Source organism: Petromyzon marinus, unplaced genomic scaffold (assembly GCF_048934315.1).
Source record: "Petromyzon marinus isolate PM22_M1 ecotype Great Lakes invasive population unplaced genomic scaffold, UKy_Petmar_22M1.pri1.0 PM_G_Scaffold_108, whole genome shotgun sequence".
Classification (NCBI taxonomy): Eukaryota; Metazoa; Chordata; class Hyperoartia; order Petromyzontiformes; family Petromyzontidae; genus Petromyzon; species Petromyzon marinus.
Genome location: NW_027422660.1, coordinates 251,478 through 269,867, shown reverse-complemented (window position 1 = coordinate 269,867; position 18,390 = coordinate 251,478). Strand labels below are relative to the sequence as shown.

The following is an 18,390-nucleotide window of genomic DNA, read 5'->3' as shown; positions in this document are numbered from 1 at the left end:
ATTCGTGTTGTAGAGAATGTACCTCCTCCTATACGTGTAACTTTTAAGTGGTATGCCTCGTAACTGATGAATGATCCGAGTGTGCTCCCTATTTCAAAGACAATGAGTTGCTCCAGACGCTTCGTGAAACACAAAAGTACCCTTTGACCTGTATCACAAGAACGGGTCTCACCTGAGTTCTCTCTACAGGTTACTTCCAAACACACACACACTTTGTCCTAACGTCACTTAATCTATGTTTGACCGTTATAAATGAAATGATGCATGTACACACAAAATCAGACAAGTGTTTAATCGAAATAATTGACAGGCATTTTAACAACATTTAATTACTGCAGTGAAATATACTGCATCAGATAATATCTGATTAAGAAGCTATTTAAAAAAATATGCAGCGTCTGCTTAACAGTGGATGTAAAACATACTATTGTAGTGTCATTCAAAACGAGTAGGCCATTGCATGCTGGCGAATTCTAAACATTAGCGACAAATTGCAGAGGGGTCAAATACTTATTTCCCTCATTAAAATGCAAATCAATTTATAACATTTTTTGACATGCGTTTTTCTGGATTTTTTTGTTGTCATTCTGTTCTCTCACTGTTCAAATAAACCTACCATTAAAATTACAGACTGATCATTTCTTCGTCTGCGGGAAAACGTACAAAATCAGCAGGGGATCAAATACTTATTTCCCTCAATGTACATATACACTGTGTGTACACTGTGTGTGTGTATACACAGTGTGTATACAGTGTGTATACACTGTGTACATACACACTGTGCGTGTACACACAGTGTGCGGGTTGACTGAATGAGGCGGTGTCCAGGTCTGGCTCAGGTGTCACTCCGCCACTTGACGGTTAGCCGTGACGGAGACTCAAACTCGGGCGGTGGAGTTCATCGCGCACCGCGCTCACCGCGGCGACAACCGCTCCACCCCACGCGTTATTGAAAGATGAAATTTTCACCGAAAACTTTTGCGGCTGCAGGAATTAAAATATTCCTCATTTGCCGTCTACGTCTACGTGACTTCACCGAAAGAACCGAGAATATCGATGTGAAACACAACACACGATTCGCAATAGCTAAACGGTTTGCGCCTCGGTACATGCTAATTTATGTCCCATTGTCTCTGAAACCCAGTCCCTCCATCTCTGGCTATTTAAGGCCTCGGTACAGAGCTGCTTCACCTCTTAACTGTTTGCGTGTCTCCCCCCATAGGTCTCTCTACGGTATGTATTCTATCACTATCTTAAATTTCACGCTCAACTTACAATTTAACAATCTTTGAAATAGCGTATTCAACCAGACCATGCGTTGTGTTTTAACCGACCGTCTGTGTTGCTTTGTACAGTTTCCAAATTTTGCAAAAACCCTGTTTGATAAGTGTGATGCTCCGTCTCTCTGTATCCCCTGGTATATCTGTGTTAATTCCTTCTCCTTAAGGTCAGTATATATATCTGCGGTTGTGTTTCCTCTACCTGATGATGATTGCTTGCGTTGCAATCGAAAAGTCGCATATTATGTAATTTTATTTTTTCTCATTTCTACGTGACTTTACCGAAAAAACCAAAGATTAATTCAGTGGATGTTTGTTCGATGCGACGTCGGTGTTGGCGCGTAGGGGGCTGCGTATTTGTGGAACGTCGTCGGTTCAGACTCAGAGTTTGCTGCCAGCGGCGGAGACCGCTGTGGCTCGCAGCTGTGGGCTTGTCGGAGCAAACCCCGAACTTGGGGGGGCTTGCCCCACTTCCTCCTCCCTCGGTGGCCGTACCAGACGAGAGCCGCTGACTTCTTTGCCAATGGAACCCATTTCAAAGCGTCTCTTCTTCTGCTGCTGCTACTGCTCACCCAAGCATTGCCGCCACCCTTCCCAGATTGGCAGCTGTGAGCTCGTCGTGAAGATCCCTCATTGCTGCGACGCGAAAGACGACCACGATTACAAACAGCGTCTTACAACGACAATGCAACTGAAGATGTGGATAGCGGCGACTGGGCGCATTGGCAGCTCAGGCTGCAGTACGGGAGAGTTTGATGTGTGCACGACCGTGTCTCGCGTTATATATTAATACATACGCCTACTCGGGATGTGTTTTTTAAGAGAGAAGGGCCTTTGTGGTGCTCGGTTTTTTTGTTATCACCTCTGACGGATTATGGCCCAAGTCGAACTTCGACTTTCATTTGAATGTTCAACCTCTTGACCCCGAGTAAGACTATACGCAGTTAATACCGCTCAGCTTATACAACAACACCTCGCTTTTACAGTTGTGTTTGATCAACCTCTTGACCCCGAGTAAGACAATACGCAGTTAATACAGCTAAGTTTTTACAACAACACTTCACTTTTACAGTTGTATTTGATCAACCTCTTGACCCCGAGTAAGACTATACACAGTTAATACCGCTCAGCTTATACAACAACACCTCGCTTTTACAGTTGAGTTTGATCAACCTCTTGACCCCGAGTAAGACAATACGCAGTTAATCCCGCTCAGCTTATACATCAACACCTCGCTTTTACAGTTGTATTTGATCAACCTCTTGACCCTGAGTAAGACTATACACAGTCAATCCCGCGCAGCTTATACAATAGCCTCGCTTTTACATTTGTATTTGATCAACCTCTTGACCCCGAGTAAGACTATACACAGTTAATCCTGCTCAGCTTATACAACAATACCTCGCTTTTACAGTTGTATTTGATCAACCTCTTGACCCCGAGTAAGACTATACGCAGTCAATCCCGCGCAGCTTATACAACAATAGCCTCGCTTTTACAGTTGTATTTGATCAACCTCTTGACCCTGAGTAAGACTATACACAGTTAATCCTGCTCAGGTTAAACAACAATAACCTCGCTTTTACAGTTGTATTTGATCAACCTCTTGACCCTGAGTAAGACTATACACAGTTAATCCTGCTCAGGTTAAACAACAATAACCTCGCTTTTACAGTTGTATTTGATCAACCTCTTGACCCTGAGTAAGACTATACACAGTCAATCCCGCGCAGCTTATACAATAGCCTCGCTTTTACATTTGTATTTGATCAACCTCTTGACCCCGAGTAAGACTATACACAGTTAATCCTGCTCAGCTTATACAACAATACCTCGCTTTTACAGTTGTATTTGATCAACCTCTTGACCCCGAGTAAGACTATACGCAGTCAATCCCGCGCAGCTTATACAACAATAGCCTCGCTTTTACAGTTGTATTTGATCAACCTCTTGACCCTGAGTAAGACTATACACAGTTAATCCTGCTCAGGTTAAACAACAATAACCTCGCTTTTACAGTTGTATTTGATCAACCTCTTGACCCTGAGTAAGACTATACACAGTTAATCCTGCTCAGGTTAAACAACAATAACCTCGCTTTTACAGTTGTATTTGATCAACCTCTTGACCCCGAGTAAGACTATACGAAGTTAATCCCGCTCAGTTTATACAATAGCCTCGCTTTTACAGTTGTATTTGATCAACCTCTTGACCCCGAGTAAGACTATACGCAGTTAATTCCACGCAGCTTATACAACAATACCTCGCTTTTACAGTTGTATTTGATCAACCTCTGCGCACCTTATTCGTACGTAACTGGAATTGTAAATCCACGTGAGGCAGGTAGGACTTGTGACAGCCTTTATTACGAACGAGCTTTACTACCCGGCTTCGCCCGGGACTTGGATTATCGTCTTGGATTAATTTAATATTCCCTTTTATTTCACTGGAAAACCCTGAAAAAACATTGATGCCTGCAAGAAAGAAAAACATCCGAAACAAATCAATTTAACTAAATCGGATGTCTTTCACTCAAGGAAATTGAACCTTAACCAGGCAACTCGGAAATGGAATGATGTGGCGAGCTGAGAATCGTCGCGTTCCCTTAGAAATTCCAGACGGCGTAAGCTGTGCAAATTTCATGACGATTTAAAGCTTTCGTGACTGCAAGGATTCATCTTCTTTGGTTCTTTCGGTAAAGTCACCAACACGTAGAATGAGAATAAAATAATAAATTAATAAAATAACACAATAAAATTCTCACGACGTTTTGGCCACAACACAAGTGGCCCTCTTCAGGTGAAAGGAACAGACCTGTCGTCCAACCTGAAGAGGGCCACTTGTGTCGTGGCCGAAACGTCGTGAGAATTTTATTGTGTTATTTTATTCTATTAATTTATTATTTTATTCTCATTCTACGCAGCGACTTTACCGAAAGAACCAAAAACGAAATTTCATGACGTTGGAGGGTCAGCGTTCGAGAGTTTTTTGCCGCTTCGCACAAACAGACGAATCTTTATTTTATTTCGATTTAAAGCTTTCGTGACTGCAAGGATTCATCTTCTTTGGTTCTTTCGGTAAAGTCACCATCACGTAGAATGAGAATAAAATAATACATTGATAAAATAAGATAATTTTATTGTCTTATTTTATTTTATCAATTTATTATTTTATTCTCATTCTACGTGGTGACTTTACCGAAAGAACCAAAGAAGACTTTATTTTATTATTTTATTGTTTCCCTTCAACGTGACTTTACCGAAAGAGCTAAGAAGACGAACCTTCTGCTTTGTGTTTATGAGGGCGAACTGGAAACAGCCGCGTTGACTCAGAACATCGAGACAATGATGCGGCGCGTCTGTGCGGGACACACGGCCTACGCGGAGGCTTGGGGAGGGATGACGTCAGCAGGCAGACCGCGTGACGCTGCCGCATGCCGGTGACATCACAGACGCGACGTCACCGCTCACTTGACGTGCAAAATACACGAGTCTATTTTTATACTTTTTGCATTGTGTACAGTCTGGAAGCTACCCAAATGCCAAATTTCAAGTTTGTTTTGCATGTTGGGAGGCACACTAAACATTACTGCTCAGCGCCAAACGTTTGTTTAACGTTTGTTTAATGTTGTGAAAAAGAGTGCCGGGGTCACTCTTTTCACAGTGAACATCTACGTAGCCACCGTGATGAGGATGATGATGATGATGGCAGAGACATGCAAACTACTCCCCCTTTATTATCATTGTTACCATTATTATCGTTGTTTTTATCATTATCATTGTTATTAAAACTAGTTTATTGCACTTACAAGTGACTGCCAATCCACCACCACCACCACCACCTCCACCACCACCACCACCGCCACCACCACCACCTCCACCACCACCGCCACAGCCACCTCCACCTCCACCACAACCTCCACCGCCACCGCCACCTCCACTGCCTCCGCCACCACCACCGCCACTACCGCCTCCGCCGCCACCGCCACCGCCGCCGCCGCCTCCGCCTCCGCCGCCGCCTCCGCCATCGCCACTGCCACCGCCACCGCCGCCACCGCCACCACCGCCACCACACACCGTCACCGCCACCTCCACCGCCACCACCACCACAACACACCGCCACCGCCACCTCCACCACCACCTCCACCACCACCTCCACGACCACCACCACCCCCACCACCACCACCACCACCTCAACTGTACCTGCATCTCCACCTCTCCGCCGGTCGACTCTCTCCTCGCCCTCCGCGTCTGCGTGAGGCAGAAGGCGGCGACGCCGGCGATGGCGGTCAGCAGGAGGAAGCCGGCGGTGCAAGAAACGTCGCCCGCCGTCAAGGGAGCGGCCGAGACGGCCTCCACCGTGACGGAGACATCGGGAAACATCGCTGACACGCACACGGAGAGCACACACACGGTGACACACGGGGAGCATACACACACACGGTGACACACGGTGACACACGGTGACACACGGGGAGCACACACACACACACACGGTGACACACGGTGACACACGCACGGTGACACACGGGGAGCACACGCACGGTGATACGCGGTGACACACGGTGACACACGGTGACACACACACGGTGACCCCGCCTCCACTGTGACAGGGACGTTGGTAAACATCGCTGACGCACGCGGGAAGCACATGGTGACACACGGTGACACACGGTGACACACGGTGACACACACACGGTGACACACGGTGACACACGGTGACACACGGGGAGCACACACACACACACACGGTGACACACGGTGACACACGCACGGTGACACACGGGGAGCACACGCACGGTGATACGCGGTGACACACGGTGACACACGGTGACACACACACGGTGACCCCGCCTCCACTGTGACAGGGACGTTGGTAAACATCGCTGACGCACGCGGGAAGCACATGGTGACACACGGTGACACACGGTGACACACGGTGACACACACACGGTGACACACGGTGACACAAGGTGACACACACACGGTGTTACACGGTGACAAGCGGGGAGCACATGGTGACACACGCACAGTGACACACGGTGACACACGGTGACACACACATGGTGACACACGGTGAGCACGGTGACACACACACGGTGACACACGGTGACACACGGTGACACACGCACGGTGACACACACACGGTGACACACACACGGTGACACACAGTGACACACGGTGACGCACGGTGACACACGGTGGCACACGGTGACACACACGGTGACACACGGTGACACACACACGGTGACACACGGTGACACGCGGTGACACACACACGGTGACACACGGTGACACACACACGGTGACACACGGTGACACACACACGGTGACACACGGTGACACACGGTGACCTTGGGGTCACTCTTGTTGTCACATCTCCCTAGCCACCGTGATGATGACGATGATGACGATGACAGAGAGAGACGCAAACTCCACATATACAGCAGCAGCAGGCGTCGTCAGGGTCGGGATGAAACCCACGACCTCCTGCGTACCAGGCGAGGCGGTCAACATCTTCCCGGCCCCCGCGATCGTCGTGGCGGCGAGCGTGCGGCCCCCCGCCGGCGTCTCGCCCGGCACGACGAGCAGCCAGGCGGAGCGCCGAGCGAACCCCACGGCGTTGACCGCCAGGCAGGTGTAGCGGCCCGAGTCGTCCGTGCTGACGTTGCGCAGGTAGAGGACGTTCGTCTCCACGTCCGTGACCTCCACTTCGACCGTCTTGACGCGAACCGACGGGCGGCACGGAGAGAGCGAGGCGGGAGGAAGTCAGAATCTTGCGTTCCCACGCCAACGTGGGGTTTATATTTTTGTATTTGTTGTCACTCAGCGAACGCGTAGAGTCTGAGCCAAGCGGGGAGCTGCTGGGTCCTGTTGTGTTGAGGGCGACGTCGGACTCCGCTGAGATTGGGTGGGTGGGTGGGTGAGTGGGTGGGTGGGTGAGTGAGTGGGCGAGTGAGTGGGTGAGTGAGTGAGTGGGTGAGTGAGTGGGTGAGTGGGTGGGTGAGTGAGTGAGTGAGTGAGTGGGTGGGTGAGTGAGTGAGTGGGTGAGTGAGTGGGTGAGTGTGTGAGTGGGTGGGTGAGTGAGTGAGTGGGTGAGTGAGTGAGTGGGTGAGTGGGTGGGTGAGTGAGTGAGTGAGTGGGTGGGTGAGTGGGTGAGTGGGTGAGTGAGTGGGTGAGTGAGTGAGTGGGTGAGTGAGTGTGTGAGTGGGTGAGTGAGTGTGTGAGTGGGTGAGTGAGTGTGTGAGTGTGTGAGTGGGTGAGTGAGTGTGTGAGTGGGTGAGTGGGTGAGTGAGTGTGTGAGTGTGTGAGTGGGTGAGTGAGTGAGTGGGTGAGTGAGTGGGTGGGTGAGTGGTGAGTGAGTGAGTCCCCTCGTGCCTCGCTCGCTCACCGTGACAATGCGTACGTAGGGCGAGCCGTTGGGTGCTTCCAGACTCCCATTCACCTCCACGTGCTTGAGCCACTGCACGTGGTGGTGGTTGTTGTGGTGCTCATCGCCACCATTGCTGCCCTTCAGAACGACGCAGCGGAGCTGAGCGTCGCTCCCCACCACCGCCGTGACGTTGGCCGGGAGGCCGTCCTGCAGGGAGGGGCGCTGGGGCTGGCCCCGCCCTGCACGCCGGGGGGAGGGGGGAGGGGGGAGCCACCCCCCGGGTGGTGGCGGGGTCAGGACGAGCGTCGGGGGTCACGGGGTCAAGGAGGGAGGGAGGAGAGGGAGGAGAGGGAGGGAGGGAGTGTGACACACAGTGTCACACAGTGTGTGACACTGTGTGTCACACACTGTGTTACACACTGTGTGTCACACGGTGACACACACACGGTGACACACGGTGACACACGCACGGTGACACACGGTGACACACGGTGACACACACACACAGACGGTGACACACGGTGACACACGCACGGTGACACGCGGTGACACACGGTGACACACACACGGTGACACACGGTGACACACGGTGACACACGGTGACACACGGTGACCCCGGCAGTGGCGAGAGACACTGCCGGGGTCACTCTTGTTGTCACGTCTCCCTAGCCACCGTGAGGATGATGATGATGACAGAGAGAGAGACGCAAACTCCACAAATATACAGCAGCAGCAGGCGTCGTCAGGGTCGGGATGGAACCCACGACCTCCTGCGTACCAGGCGAGGTGGTCAACATCTTCCCGGCCCCCGAGGTCGTCGTGGCGGCGAGCGTGCGGCCCCCCGCCGGCGTCTCGCCCGGCACGACGAGCAGCCAGGCGGAGCGCCGAGCGAACCCCACGGCGTTGACCGCCAGGCAGGTGTAGCGGCCCGAGTCGTCCGTGCTGACGTTGCGCAGGTAGAGGACGTTCGTCTCCACGTCCGTGACCTCCACTCCGACCGTCTTGATGCGAACCGACGGGCGGCACGGAGAGAGAGAGACGAGAGGAAGTCAGAATCTTGCGTTCCCACGCCAACGTGGGGTTCATTTTTTTGTATCTGTCGTCACTCAGCGAACGCGTAGAGTCTGAGCCAAGCGGGGAGCTGCTGGGTCCTGTTGTGTTGAGGGTGATGTCGGCCTCCACTGAGTTTGGATGGGTGGATGGGTGAGTGAGTGGGTGGGTGGGTGGGTGAGTGGGTGGGTGGGTGGGTGAGTGAGTGGGTGGGTAGGTAGGTGGGTGGGTGAGTGGGTGAGTGAGTGGGTGGGTGGGTGGGTGAGTGGGTGGGTGGGTGGGTGAGTGAGTGGGTGGGTGGGTGAGTGGGTGTGTGAGTGGGTGAGTGGGTCAGTGAGTGGGTGGGTGAGTGGGTGAGTGAGTAGGTGAGTGGGTGAGTGAGTGGGTGAGTGAGTGGGTGAGTGAGTGGGTGAGTGGGTGAGTGAGTGGGTGAGTGAGTGGGTAAGTGGGTGAGTGAGTGAGTGGATGAGTGAGTGAGTGGGTGAGTGGGTGAGTGAGTGGGTGAGTGAGTGGTTGAGTGAGTGAGTGTGGGTGAGTGGGTGAGTAAGTGGGTGAGTGAGTGTGGGTGAGTGGGTGAGTGAGTGGTGAGTGAGTGGGTGAGTGAGTGGTGAGTGAGTGCCCCCGTGCCTCGCTCGCTCACCGTGACAATGCGCACGTAGGGCGAGCCGTTGGGCGCCTCCAGGCTCCCGTTCACCTCCACGTGCTTGAGCCACTGCACGTGGTGCTGGTGCTGCTGGTGGTGGTGTTCATCGCCGCCATCGCTGCCCTTCAGAACGACGCAGCGGAGCTGAGCGTCGCTCCCCACCACCGCCGTGACGTTGGCCGGGAGGCCGTCCTGCAGGGAGGGGCGCTGGGGCTGGCCCCGCCCTGCACGCAGGGGGGAGGGGGGAGCCGCCCCCCGGGTGGTGACGGGGTCAGGACGAGCGTCGGGGGTCACGGGGTCAAGGAGGGAGGGAGGGAGTGTTACAGTGTGTGTGTATAACACACAGTGTGTGTAACACACAGTGTATATAACACACTGTATATAACACACTGTGTATAACACAGTGTGTATAACACACTGTGTGTAACACACACACACACAGTGTGTGTGTTATACACACACTGTGTGTGTGTGTAACACACAGTGTTACACACACACACAGTGTCACACACACACACACTGTGTGTGTGACTGTTAGTGTCACACACACTGTGTGTGTGACACTAACACAGTGTCACACTGTCACACACAGTGTGACAGTGTGACACACTTTGTGAGCTCCCCACTCGTCTCGTTACCTTCGTGAGCGGTCACCACCGCGTAGACGGCGGTGGCGGCGACGCAGACGGCGAGGAGAGACCCCAGACGCCTCCTCCTCCTGCTGCTGTACAGAGACGTCGTGCGGACAAATCCCGAAGCCATGGAGCTGATGGTGGTGGTGCTGGATCGTGGTGGTGCTGGATCGTGGTGGTGGATCGTGGTGCTGGTGGATCGTGGTGGTGGATCGTAATGCTGGTGGATCGTGGTGGTGGTGGTGCTGGTGGATCGTGGTGGTAGTGGATCGTAATGGTGGTGGTGCTGGTGGTGGTGGTGGTGCTGCTGCTGCTGCTGGTGGTGCTGAGGGGGGTGGTGGTGCTGGTGGTGGTGCTGAGGGGGGTGGTGCTGGTGGTGGGTGGTGCTGATGGGTGGTGTTGCTGCTGGTGGTGCTGCTGCTGGTGGTGCTGGTGGTGGTAGTGGTGGTGCTGCTGGTGCTGCTGGTGGTGGGTGGTGCTGATGGGTGGTGCTGGTGGTGGTGGTGTAAAAATTCCGCGTGCGTACAGGGAGGGAGGGGTCAAGTTTTGACAGATTTTTGCGTGCCGACTAAATTGATGGCCCCTTAATGGTTTTATTACATTTCATATTATAATATTAAATATATAATACACCTTTTTGTTCATAATTCTTTTTATAGATTTATTTCATATAATATAGCATTTTATTTTAATGGTTATATTATATTTTATATGTTATAATAAACAATTTTTTACGTAAAAAATATATTTATAAGTCTCCACAGAGCTACGTAGCTATTTTTCAGAAGCGACCTGGCCACAAATGAAAGTTCAACTTAGTTGGCTTATCACGTGGACATGGATCGCAGCCAAATACCGGAGGACCCGGAGAAACATCCACACGATCACGGAGAGAGAGACACAAACTCCAAATATACAGCAGCAGCAGCAGGCATCGTCAGGATCAGGATCGAACCCACGACCTCCTGTACATCAGGCGAGGTAGTTAACATCTCATAGCCACCGTGATGAGAGGCACACAAACTCCAAATATACAGCAGCAGCAGGCATCGTCAGGGTCAGGATCGAACCGACGACCACCTGTATACCAGGCGAGGTAGTTAACATCTCTCAGGGACATGATCTAACCCACGACCACCTGTATACCAGGCGAGGTAGTTAATATCTCACAGCCCCCGTGACGATCGTCAGGGTCAGGATCGAACCCACGACCTCCTGTATACCAGGCGAGGTAGTTAACATCTCTCAGGGACATGATCTAACCCACGACTTCCTGTATACCAGGCGAGGTAGTTAACATCTCTCAGGGACATGATCTAACCCACGACTTCCTGTACACCAGGCGAGGTAGTTAACATCTCTCAGGGACATGATCTAACCCACGACCTCCTGTACACCAGGCGAGGTAGTTAACATCTCACAGCCCCCGTGATGATCGTCAGGGTCAGGATCGAACCCACGACCTCCTGTACACCAGGTGAGGTCGGTAACATCTCAGCCACCGTGATGAGAGGCACACAAACTCCAAATATACAGCAGCAGCAGGCATCGTCAAAGTCAGGATCGAACCCACGACCTCCTGTACACCAGGCGAGGTAGTTAACATCTCTCAGGGACATGATCTAACCCACGAACTCCTGTAGACCAGGCGAGGTAGTTAACATCTTTCAGAGACATGATCTAACCCACGACCTCCTGTTGACCAGGCGAGGTAGTTAACATCTCTCAGGGACATGATCTAACCCACGACCTCCTGTAGACCAGGCGAGGTAGTTAACATCTCTCAGGGACATGATCTAACCCACGACCTCCTGTACACCAGGCGAGGTAGTTAACATCTCTCAGGGACATGATCTAACCCACGACCTCCTGTACACCAGGCGAGGTAGTTGACATCTCTCAGGGACATGATCTAACCCACGACCTCCTGTACACTAGGCGAGGTAGTTCACATCTCTCAGGGACATGATCTAACCCACGACCTCCTGTACACCAGGCGAGGTAGTTAACATCTCTCAGGGACATGATCTAACCCACGACCTCCTGTAGACCAGGCGAGGTAGTTAACATATCTCAGAGACATGATCTAACCCACGACCTGTACACCAGGCGAGGTAGTTCACATCTCTCAGGGACATGATCTAACCCACGACCTCCTGTAGACCAGGCGAGGTAGTTAACATCTCTCAGAGACATGATCTAACCCACGACCTCCTGTACACCAGGCGAGGTAGTTCACATCTCTCAGGGACATGATCTAACCCACGACCTCCTGTAGACCAGGCGAGGTAGTTAACATCTCTCAGGGACATGATCTAACCCACGACCTCCTTAATACCAGGCGAGGAATTAACATCTCTCAGGGACATGATCTAACCCACGACCTCCTGTACACCAGGTGAGGTAGTTAACATCTCTCAGGGACATGATCGAACCCACGACCTCCTGTACACCAGGCAAGGTACTTAACATCTCTCAGGGACATGATCTAACCCACAAACTCCTGTAGACCAGGCGAGGTAGTTAACATCTCTCAGGGACATGATCTAACCCACGACCTCCTGTAGACCAGGCGAGGTAGTTAACATCTCTCAGGGACATGATCCAACCCACGACCTCCTGTATACCAGGCGAGGTAGTTAACATCTCTCAGAGACATGATCTAACCCACGACCTCCTGTACACCAGGCGAGGTAGTTAACATCTCCCAGCCACCACTGCGCCCACTACTGACGGTGCTCCTGTAGAGTCTCAATGCGTGACGCGTGATTTACCGACGGCGATGTAAAGTGGGGGGTGGGTGGGTGGAGGCCTCCGTCCGTTGCTGCATTGAGAATGACCGCAGTGGATATCCAAAACCTTTGTTCTGACTGCTGCAACGTCCCTGCTGCGTTGTGGGAGCGGCGGTGGCGGTGCAGCGATTTGGTGGCGTGGAGCTGCACCCTCCAGAGGGGTCCTGCTCCCCAAGTGTGAGGGCACGAGCTGGATTGGCTCTTGACCATCACCCCGGTCGTGACCTTGACCTTGATGCTCCTGACTTTGACCTTTACCCCGTGCCTGACCTTGACCCTGCCCCCCCCCCCCCCCCCCCCCCCCGAGGGCGGTGTCGCCGTAGGTGCTGCTGCTCGCTACTAGCACCACTTGCCCCTACAACCTGTTACAGTCTACATGGGGATGGGGAGATAGTTGTCTTGGCATTGACATTTTGAGTTTAAGTTTCGAGATACAAAAAAAATAATGAAAGTGAACACAGACATTGGGATGATGTTTGTATTTTATTTTTCTTTGCAACTAATTTTTCTTCGTGAGAATTGTAAAATGCAAAGGGGGGGTGGGGGGTGGTGGGGGGTGCAGTAACGAACAGTCACGTGACAACTCAGCGGCGGTCGATGTTGTCGAAGAGCCCCTGACGTGAAATGAACCAAACGGAAGTCAAAATCGAAATTCATTTATTTTGGGCGACTCCGTTCCCACCGCGCACGTAAACGCCGTGACCCACCTGGCGCTGAGATAATTCTGTCCTCGTCGTGCGTCGTCCAAGCACAGCAGCGAGGACGAATGCGCAGACTGAACAAAACTTTGATTAGCGCATCGTGTAAAGCTCGTCGAGAGGAATAGTTCGCCTTCAACAGATATACAATGGCGTCGCAACGCAGTTCGTGCGAGAGCCGGGGGCTTACGGGACCCCGAGGTCACACCATGAGGTTCGAATGTGTGAAGGTCTTACCAGATTCAGAGGGCAAGGGGTCCACCCAGTTGAAATGGACGGTGGAGTCTTCCGGACGAGAGAACGAGGCAGGGTGCCCAATGAGACGAAAGAGAGACAACCACGCTGAGAGGTGTCACAGCAACAACAACAACAGCAGAAGCAGCAACAACAATGGCAAGAACAGCGTTAGGGGCACGGTTCCACGTCCACACGGACATCGGTGCCTCGCCGACCACGAGTTTGGGCCTAGTGGGTCGCCCACGTGGAAGAGCCTGGTTCTTGCCTAGTAATGCACGGTGTTGTGTCTGCTGCTATATTAACCAACTGTTCGACCAAAACCATGAAAACACACAAACTGCAGTTATAGTGCGCATTGAATAATCCTTGGCTGAAAGTTACGTAAAGTAGCTTACCTGATAATAGCGAGTGGAGTTAGTATTATATCCTTCTGTTTTGCAAAGTTAGCGAGGGTAGAGTTTGTATGATCTCCCCCTGTTCTAGAGAGTGGAGTTTGTATGATCTCCCCCTGTTCTACAGAGTGAGTGCAGTTTGTATGATATCCCCGTTCTAGAGAGTGGAGTTTGTGTGATATCCCCCTGTTCTACAGAGTGAGTGGAGTTTGTATGATCTCCTGGCGGACCACAAATTTCAGAAGAGTGTTAAATTTCATGTTCAACCTTTGGATTGCAGATACCAGCATAGATAGAATGAAAAATACGAGGTACACGGTCAGTAGAAATACATATACAAGTCCACCAAGAGGTAAGGAGGGAGGAAAGACGGACAGGGAGGCAGAGAGAGAGGGGGGGGAGGGATGAACAGAAGCTTAAATAGGAAATACGGTTGGAGGGGGGGAGGGGCCAGAGCGAGAGCGGCAGCTCAAACACGCAACATCTTACACATACAAAACGGCAACTCAAAAAAGGACCACCTCTTGTAAATACAAAACGGCAGCTCAAAAAAGGGTACATCTTACACATAATTACAACGGTAACTTGTAATTATGTGCTGTCCTCCAGACAGTCTCGTCCCTTCACCTGATGAAGGCCGCTTGTGTTGTGGCCGAAACGTCGTGATTTTTGTTATTTTATTTTTTACCTACGTGACTTTACCCAATAGCACCAAAGAGTATGGATCCTAGCAGTCACGAAAGCTTTAAAATCTAGAATAGAAATGTAATGCAATACAACACAGAGAGTCGGCCAACATAAGAGTCAACACCCCACCTGGTTGATAACGTTCTTCCAAAGATTGCTCAATTTGAAAGAGAGACAAAACACAGACACGGAGACACATAGACAGAGAGAGATAACACAGAGACACACAGAGAGAGATACATACAGTGAGGGAAAAAAAGTATTTGATCCCCTGCTGATTTTGTACGTTTGCCCACTGACAAAGAAATGATCAGTCTATAATTTTAATGGAAGGTTTATTTGAACAGTGAGAGACAGAATAACAACAAAAAATCCAGATAAACGCATGTCAAAAATGTTATAAATTTACTTGCATTTTAATGAGGGAAAAAAGTATTTGACCCCTCTGCAAAACATGACTTAGTACTTGGTGGCTAAACCCTTGTTGGCAATCACAGAGGTCAGACGTTTCTTGTAGTTGGCCACCAAGTTTGCACACATCTCAGGAGGGATTTTGTCCCACTCCTCTTTGCAGATCTTCTCCAAGTCATTAAGGTTTCAAGGCTGACGTTTGTCAACTCGAACCTTCAACTCCCTCCAGATTTCCTATGGGATTAAGGTCAGGAGACTGGCTAGGCCACCCCAGGACCTAAATGTGCTTCTTCTTGAGCCACTCCTTTGTTGCCTTGGCCGTGTGTTTTGGGTCATTGTCATGCTGGAATACCCATCCACCATCCATTTTCAATGCCCTGGCTGAGGGAAGGAAGTTCTCACCCAAGATTTGACGGTACATGGCCCCATCCATCGTCCCTTTGATGCGGTGAAGTTGTCCTGTCCCCTTAACAGAAAAACACCCCAAAGCATGTTTCCACCTCCATGTTTGACGGTGGGGATGGTGTTCTTGGGGTCATAGGCAGCATTCCTCCTCCTCCAAACACGGCGAGTTGAGTTGATGCCAAAGAGCTCCATTTTGGTCTAATCCGACCAAAACACTTTCACCCAGTTGTCCTCTGAATCATTCAGATGTTCATTGGCAAACTTCAGACGGGCATGTATATGTGCTTTCTTGAGCAGGGAAACCTTGCAGGTGCTGCAGGATTTCAGTCCTTCACGGTGAAGTGTGTTATCAATTGTTTTCTTGGTGACTATGGTCCCAGCTGCCTTGAGATCATTGACAAGATCCTCCCGTGTAGTTCTGGGCTGATTCCTCACCGTTCTCATGATCATTGCAACTCCACGAGGTGAGATCTTGCATGGAGCCCCAGGCCGAAGGAGATTGACAGTTTTTTTGCGTTTCTTCCATTTGCGAATAATCGCACCAACTGTTGTCACCTTCTCACCAAGCTGCTTGGCAATGGTCTTGTAGCCCATTCAAGCCTTGTGTAGGTCTACAATCTTGTCCCTGACATCCTTGGAGAGCTCTTTGGTCTTGGCCATGGTGGAGAATTTGGGATCTGATTGATTGATTGCTTCTGTGGACAGGTGTCTTTTATACAGGTAATGAGCTGAGATAAGGGGCACTCCCTTTAAGAGTGTGCTCCTAATCTCAGCTCGTTACCTGTATAAAAGACACCTGGGAGCCAGAAATCTTTCCGATTGAGAGGGGGTCAAATACTTATTTCCCTCATTAAAATGCGAATCAATTTATAACATTTTTGACATGCGTTTATCTGGATTTTCTTGTTGTTATTCTGTCTCTCACTGTTCAAATAAACCTACCATTAAAATTATAGACCGATCATTTCCTTGTCAGTGGGCAAACGTACAAAATCAGCAGGGGATCAAATACTTTTTTCCCTCACTGTAGGCACACAGAGAAACAACGCCTCAGTGTCGAGGCCTTAAATAGAGAGAGAGGGGGGCAGAGAGAGAGGGGAGGGGGTGTAGAGAAATCCGTGAGTCAATGCAAGGCCGTAGCCATGGAGTCAACATTGGGGGGGACCAAATCTACCAGGGGGTCTGGGGTCCCCCCCCCCCCAGAAAGAAAAATCTAAATTTGAAAACTAATTTCCTGACATTTCCTAAAATATTGAAAAATTTCACTAACACATGGGATGGAATTTTTGTTTTATTTGATACAATAATGTATAATATTGTATTGTATTACATTGCTCTGTGTTGTTTATTCTTTAACTTTTCTTGTTTCATAGTATGTATTGGCAGAGATTAGGGATTCATAAAGTACAAGGCAATCATACAAACACAAATCTACGCATTGTTACGTGAAGACAAGTCCACATTTTGTGGCCAAGGTTTAGCAAATTGTTTTTATTAACATAGCATAGCAATTATTATTTTAAATAACATTTTTAATGCAATATATTTTGAGCATATTTGATTATTGGGGGGGGATATGTCCCCCACCAATATATATCATAACTATTATAACATTATCATTACGGCCTTGTGTCAATGAGAGATTTGGAACTTTGGTGACTGCAGGAAATAATAATAACACGAGCACACGCAGAGAGAGAGAGAAAGCTCACTTATAATCTTGGTTCTTTCGGTAAAGTCACCACGTAGAAGGGAAACAATAAAATAATAAAAATATAAAACAATAAAATTCTCACGTTTCGACTGCAAGACGAGCAATCATCATCAGGTGTGAAAACCACAGCAACACAAGAACATTTTCTTGCTGATGGTTTTCACACCTGATGATGATTGCTTGTGTTGCAGTCGAAATGTCGTGAGAATTTTATTGTTTTATATTTTTATTATTTTATTGTTTCCCTTCTACGTGGTGGTAACTTTACCGACAGAACCAAGAATATGAATCCCTGCAGTCAAGAAAGCTTTAAATCAAAAGCTCACTTAATCAAACAAACTGAGTAAAATTTGGAAATGTAATGCAATGCAACACAGAGAGTCGGTCAACACACAATAAACGCATAGCCTGGTAGATTACTTTCTTACAAAGATTGCTCAACTAAGCGAGATAATTGAAGCAAACGCGATCAGGCGAGGGCAGGAGGCAAGGCCCCGCGTGGCTAGGCCCCGCGTTGTAAAGTTCCAACCTGGACATCGATTCCCATGCTCGCTGCTACTCAATTGACATCCCTACGAGAGAGCGAGGCTCTACCTTGGTAAACAACAACCACCAGCACAACGACCACCACCACAACCGCGATGAGAATTTCTCACCTCGGATTTCAGTTCACGCGCGGAGCGGCAGATTTCTGTTACATCGTGACGTCACCCGGCAGCAGGAGATGACGTCACTTGCGTGGTACAAGACACTCCCCTCCCGCAACGAGCGGGTCCTAATTTAAATAAATTATGTTAATGAGCCCGGGCCATACGTGGAGGGATGGGGCGTGGGTGCTGAAACCCGTTGCAATAAACTCGCGACGGCCTTCACGAATATATTATGTTAATGAGCCACCAGTCACCGGGCGTAGCTTTGCCCAAATAAGGATTGTACAGATAACGGAAGTGACCCAGGCAGAGGTGGCGTCACGCTCAAGGGCGCGGTAGACGGGGTGGGGTGAATACCTTGGTGACATGACGTCCTAGCGAGGGACACCTCCCCCTGGCGTTTCACGCCGATGAGGTGATGCTGAGT

General features: G+C 50.2%; 1 protein-coding gene across 2 annotated transcripts; it reads right to left on the bottom strand.

The window, feature by feature from the left end:
• Positions 1 to 277: 277 nt before the first annotated feature.
• LOC142908878 (uncharacterized) lies at positions 278 to 18,056 on the bottom strand. Of its 2 annotated transcripts, none has more exons than XM_076059520.1 (9): positions 17,970 to 18,056; positions 13,705 to 13,809; positions 9,984 to 10,468; positions 9,343 to 9,569; positions 8,431 to 8,653; positions 7,671 to 7,891; positions 6,778 to 7,000; positions 5,483 to 5,664; positions 278 to 1,916 (listed from the first exon to the last, which is right to left on the bottom strand). In XM_076059520.1, exons 3-9 carry the CDS (start codon positions 10,105 to 10,107, stop codon positions 1,911 to 1,913), a joined length of 1,206 nt encoding a protein of 401 aa, XP_075915635.1. In that variant the 5' UTR covers positions 10,108 to 10,468; positions 13,705 to 13,809; positions 17,970 to 18,056; the 3' UTR covers positions 278 to 1,910. The 2 variants fall into 2 exon arrangements, with proteins under 2 accessions (XP_075915635.1, XP_075915634.1); XM_076059519.1 differs by lacking the exon at positions 278 to 1,916 and adding an exon at positions 3,627 to 3,754.
• Between the last annotated feature and the right edge of the window lie 334 nt (positions 18,057 to 18,390).

Excerpts from the sequence above, each read along its gene's own strand:
- LOC142908878 (XM_076059519.1), bottom strand. The coding sequence starts at position 10,107 with ATGGCTTCGGGATTTGTCCGCACGACGTCTCTGTACAGCAGCAGGAGG. Across the intron at positions 8,654-9,342 it reads CCTACGTGCGCATTGTCACG|ACGGTCGGAGTGGAGGTCAC; the intron begins GTGAGCGAGCGA and ends GTTCGCATCAAG. Across the intron at positions 3,755-5,482 it reads GCGGAGAGGTGGAGATGCAG|GCATCAATGTTTTTTCAGGG; the intron begins GTACAGTTGAGG and ends TCTTTCTTGCAG.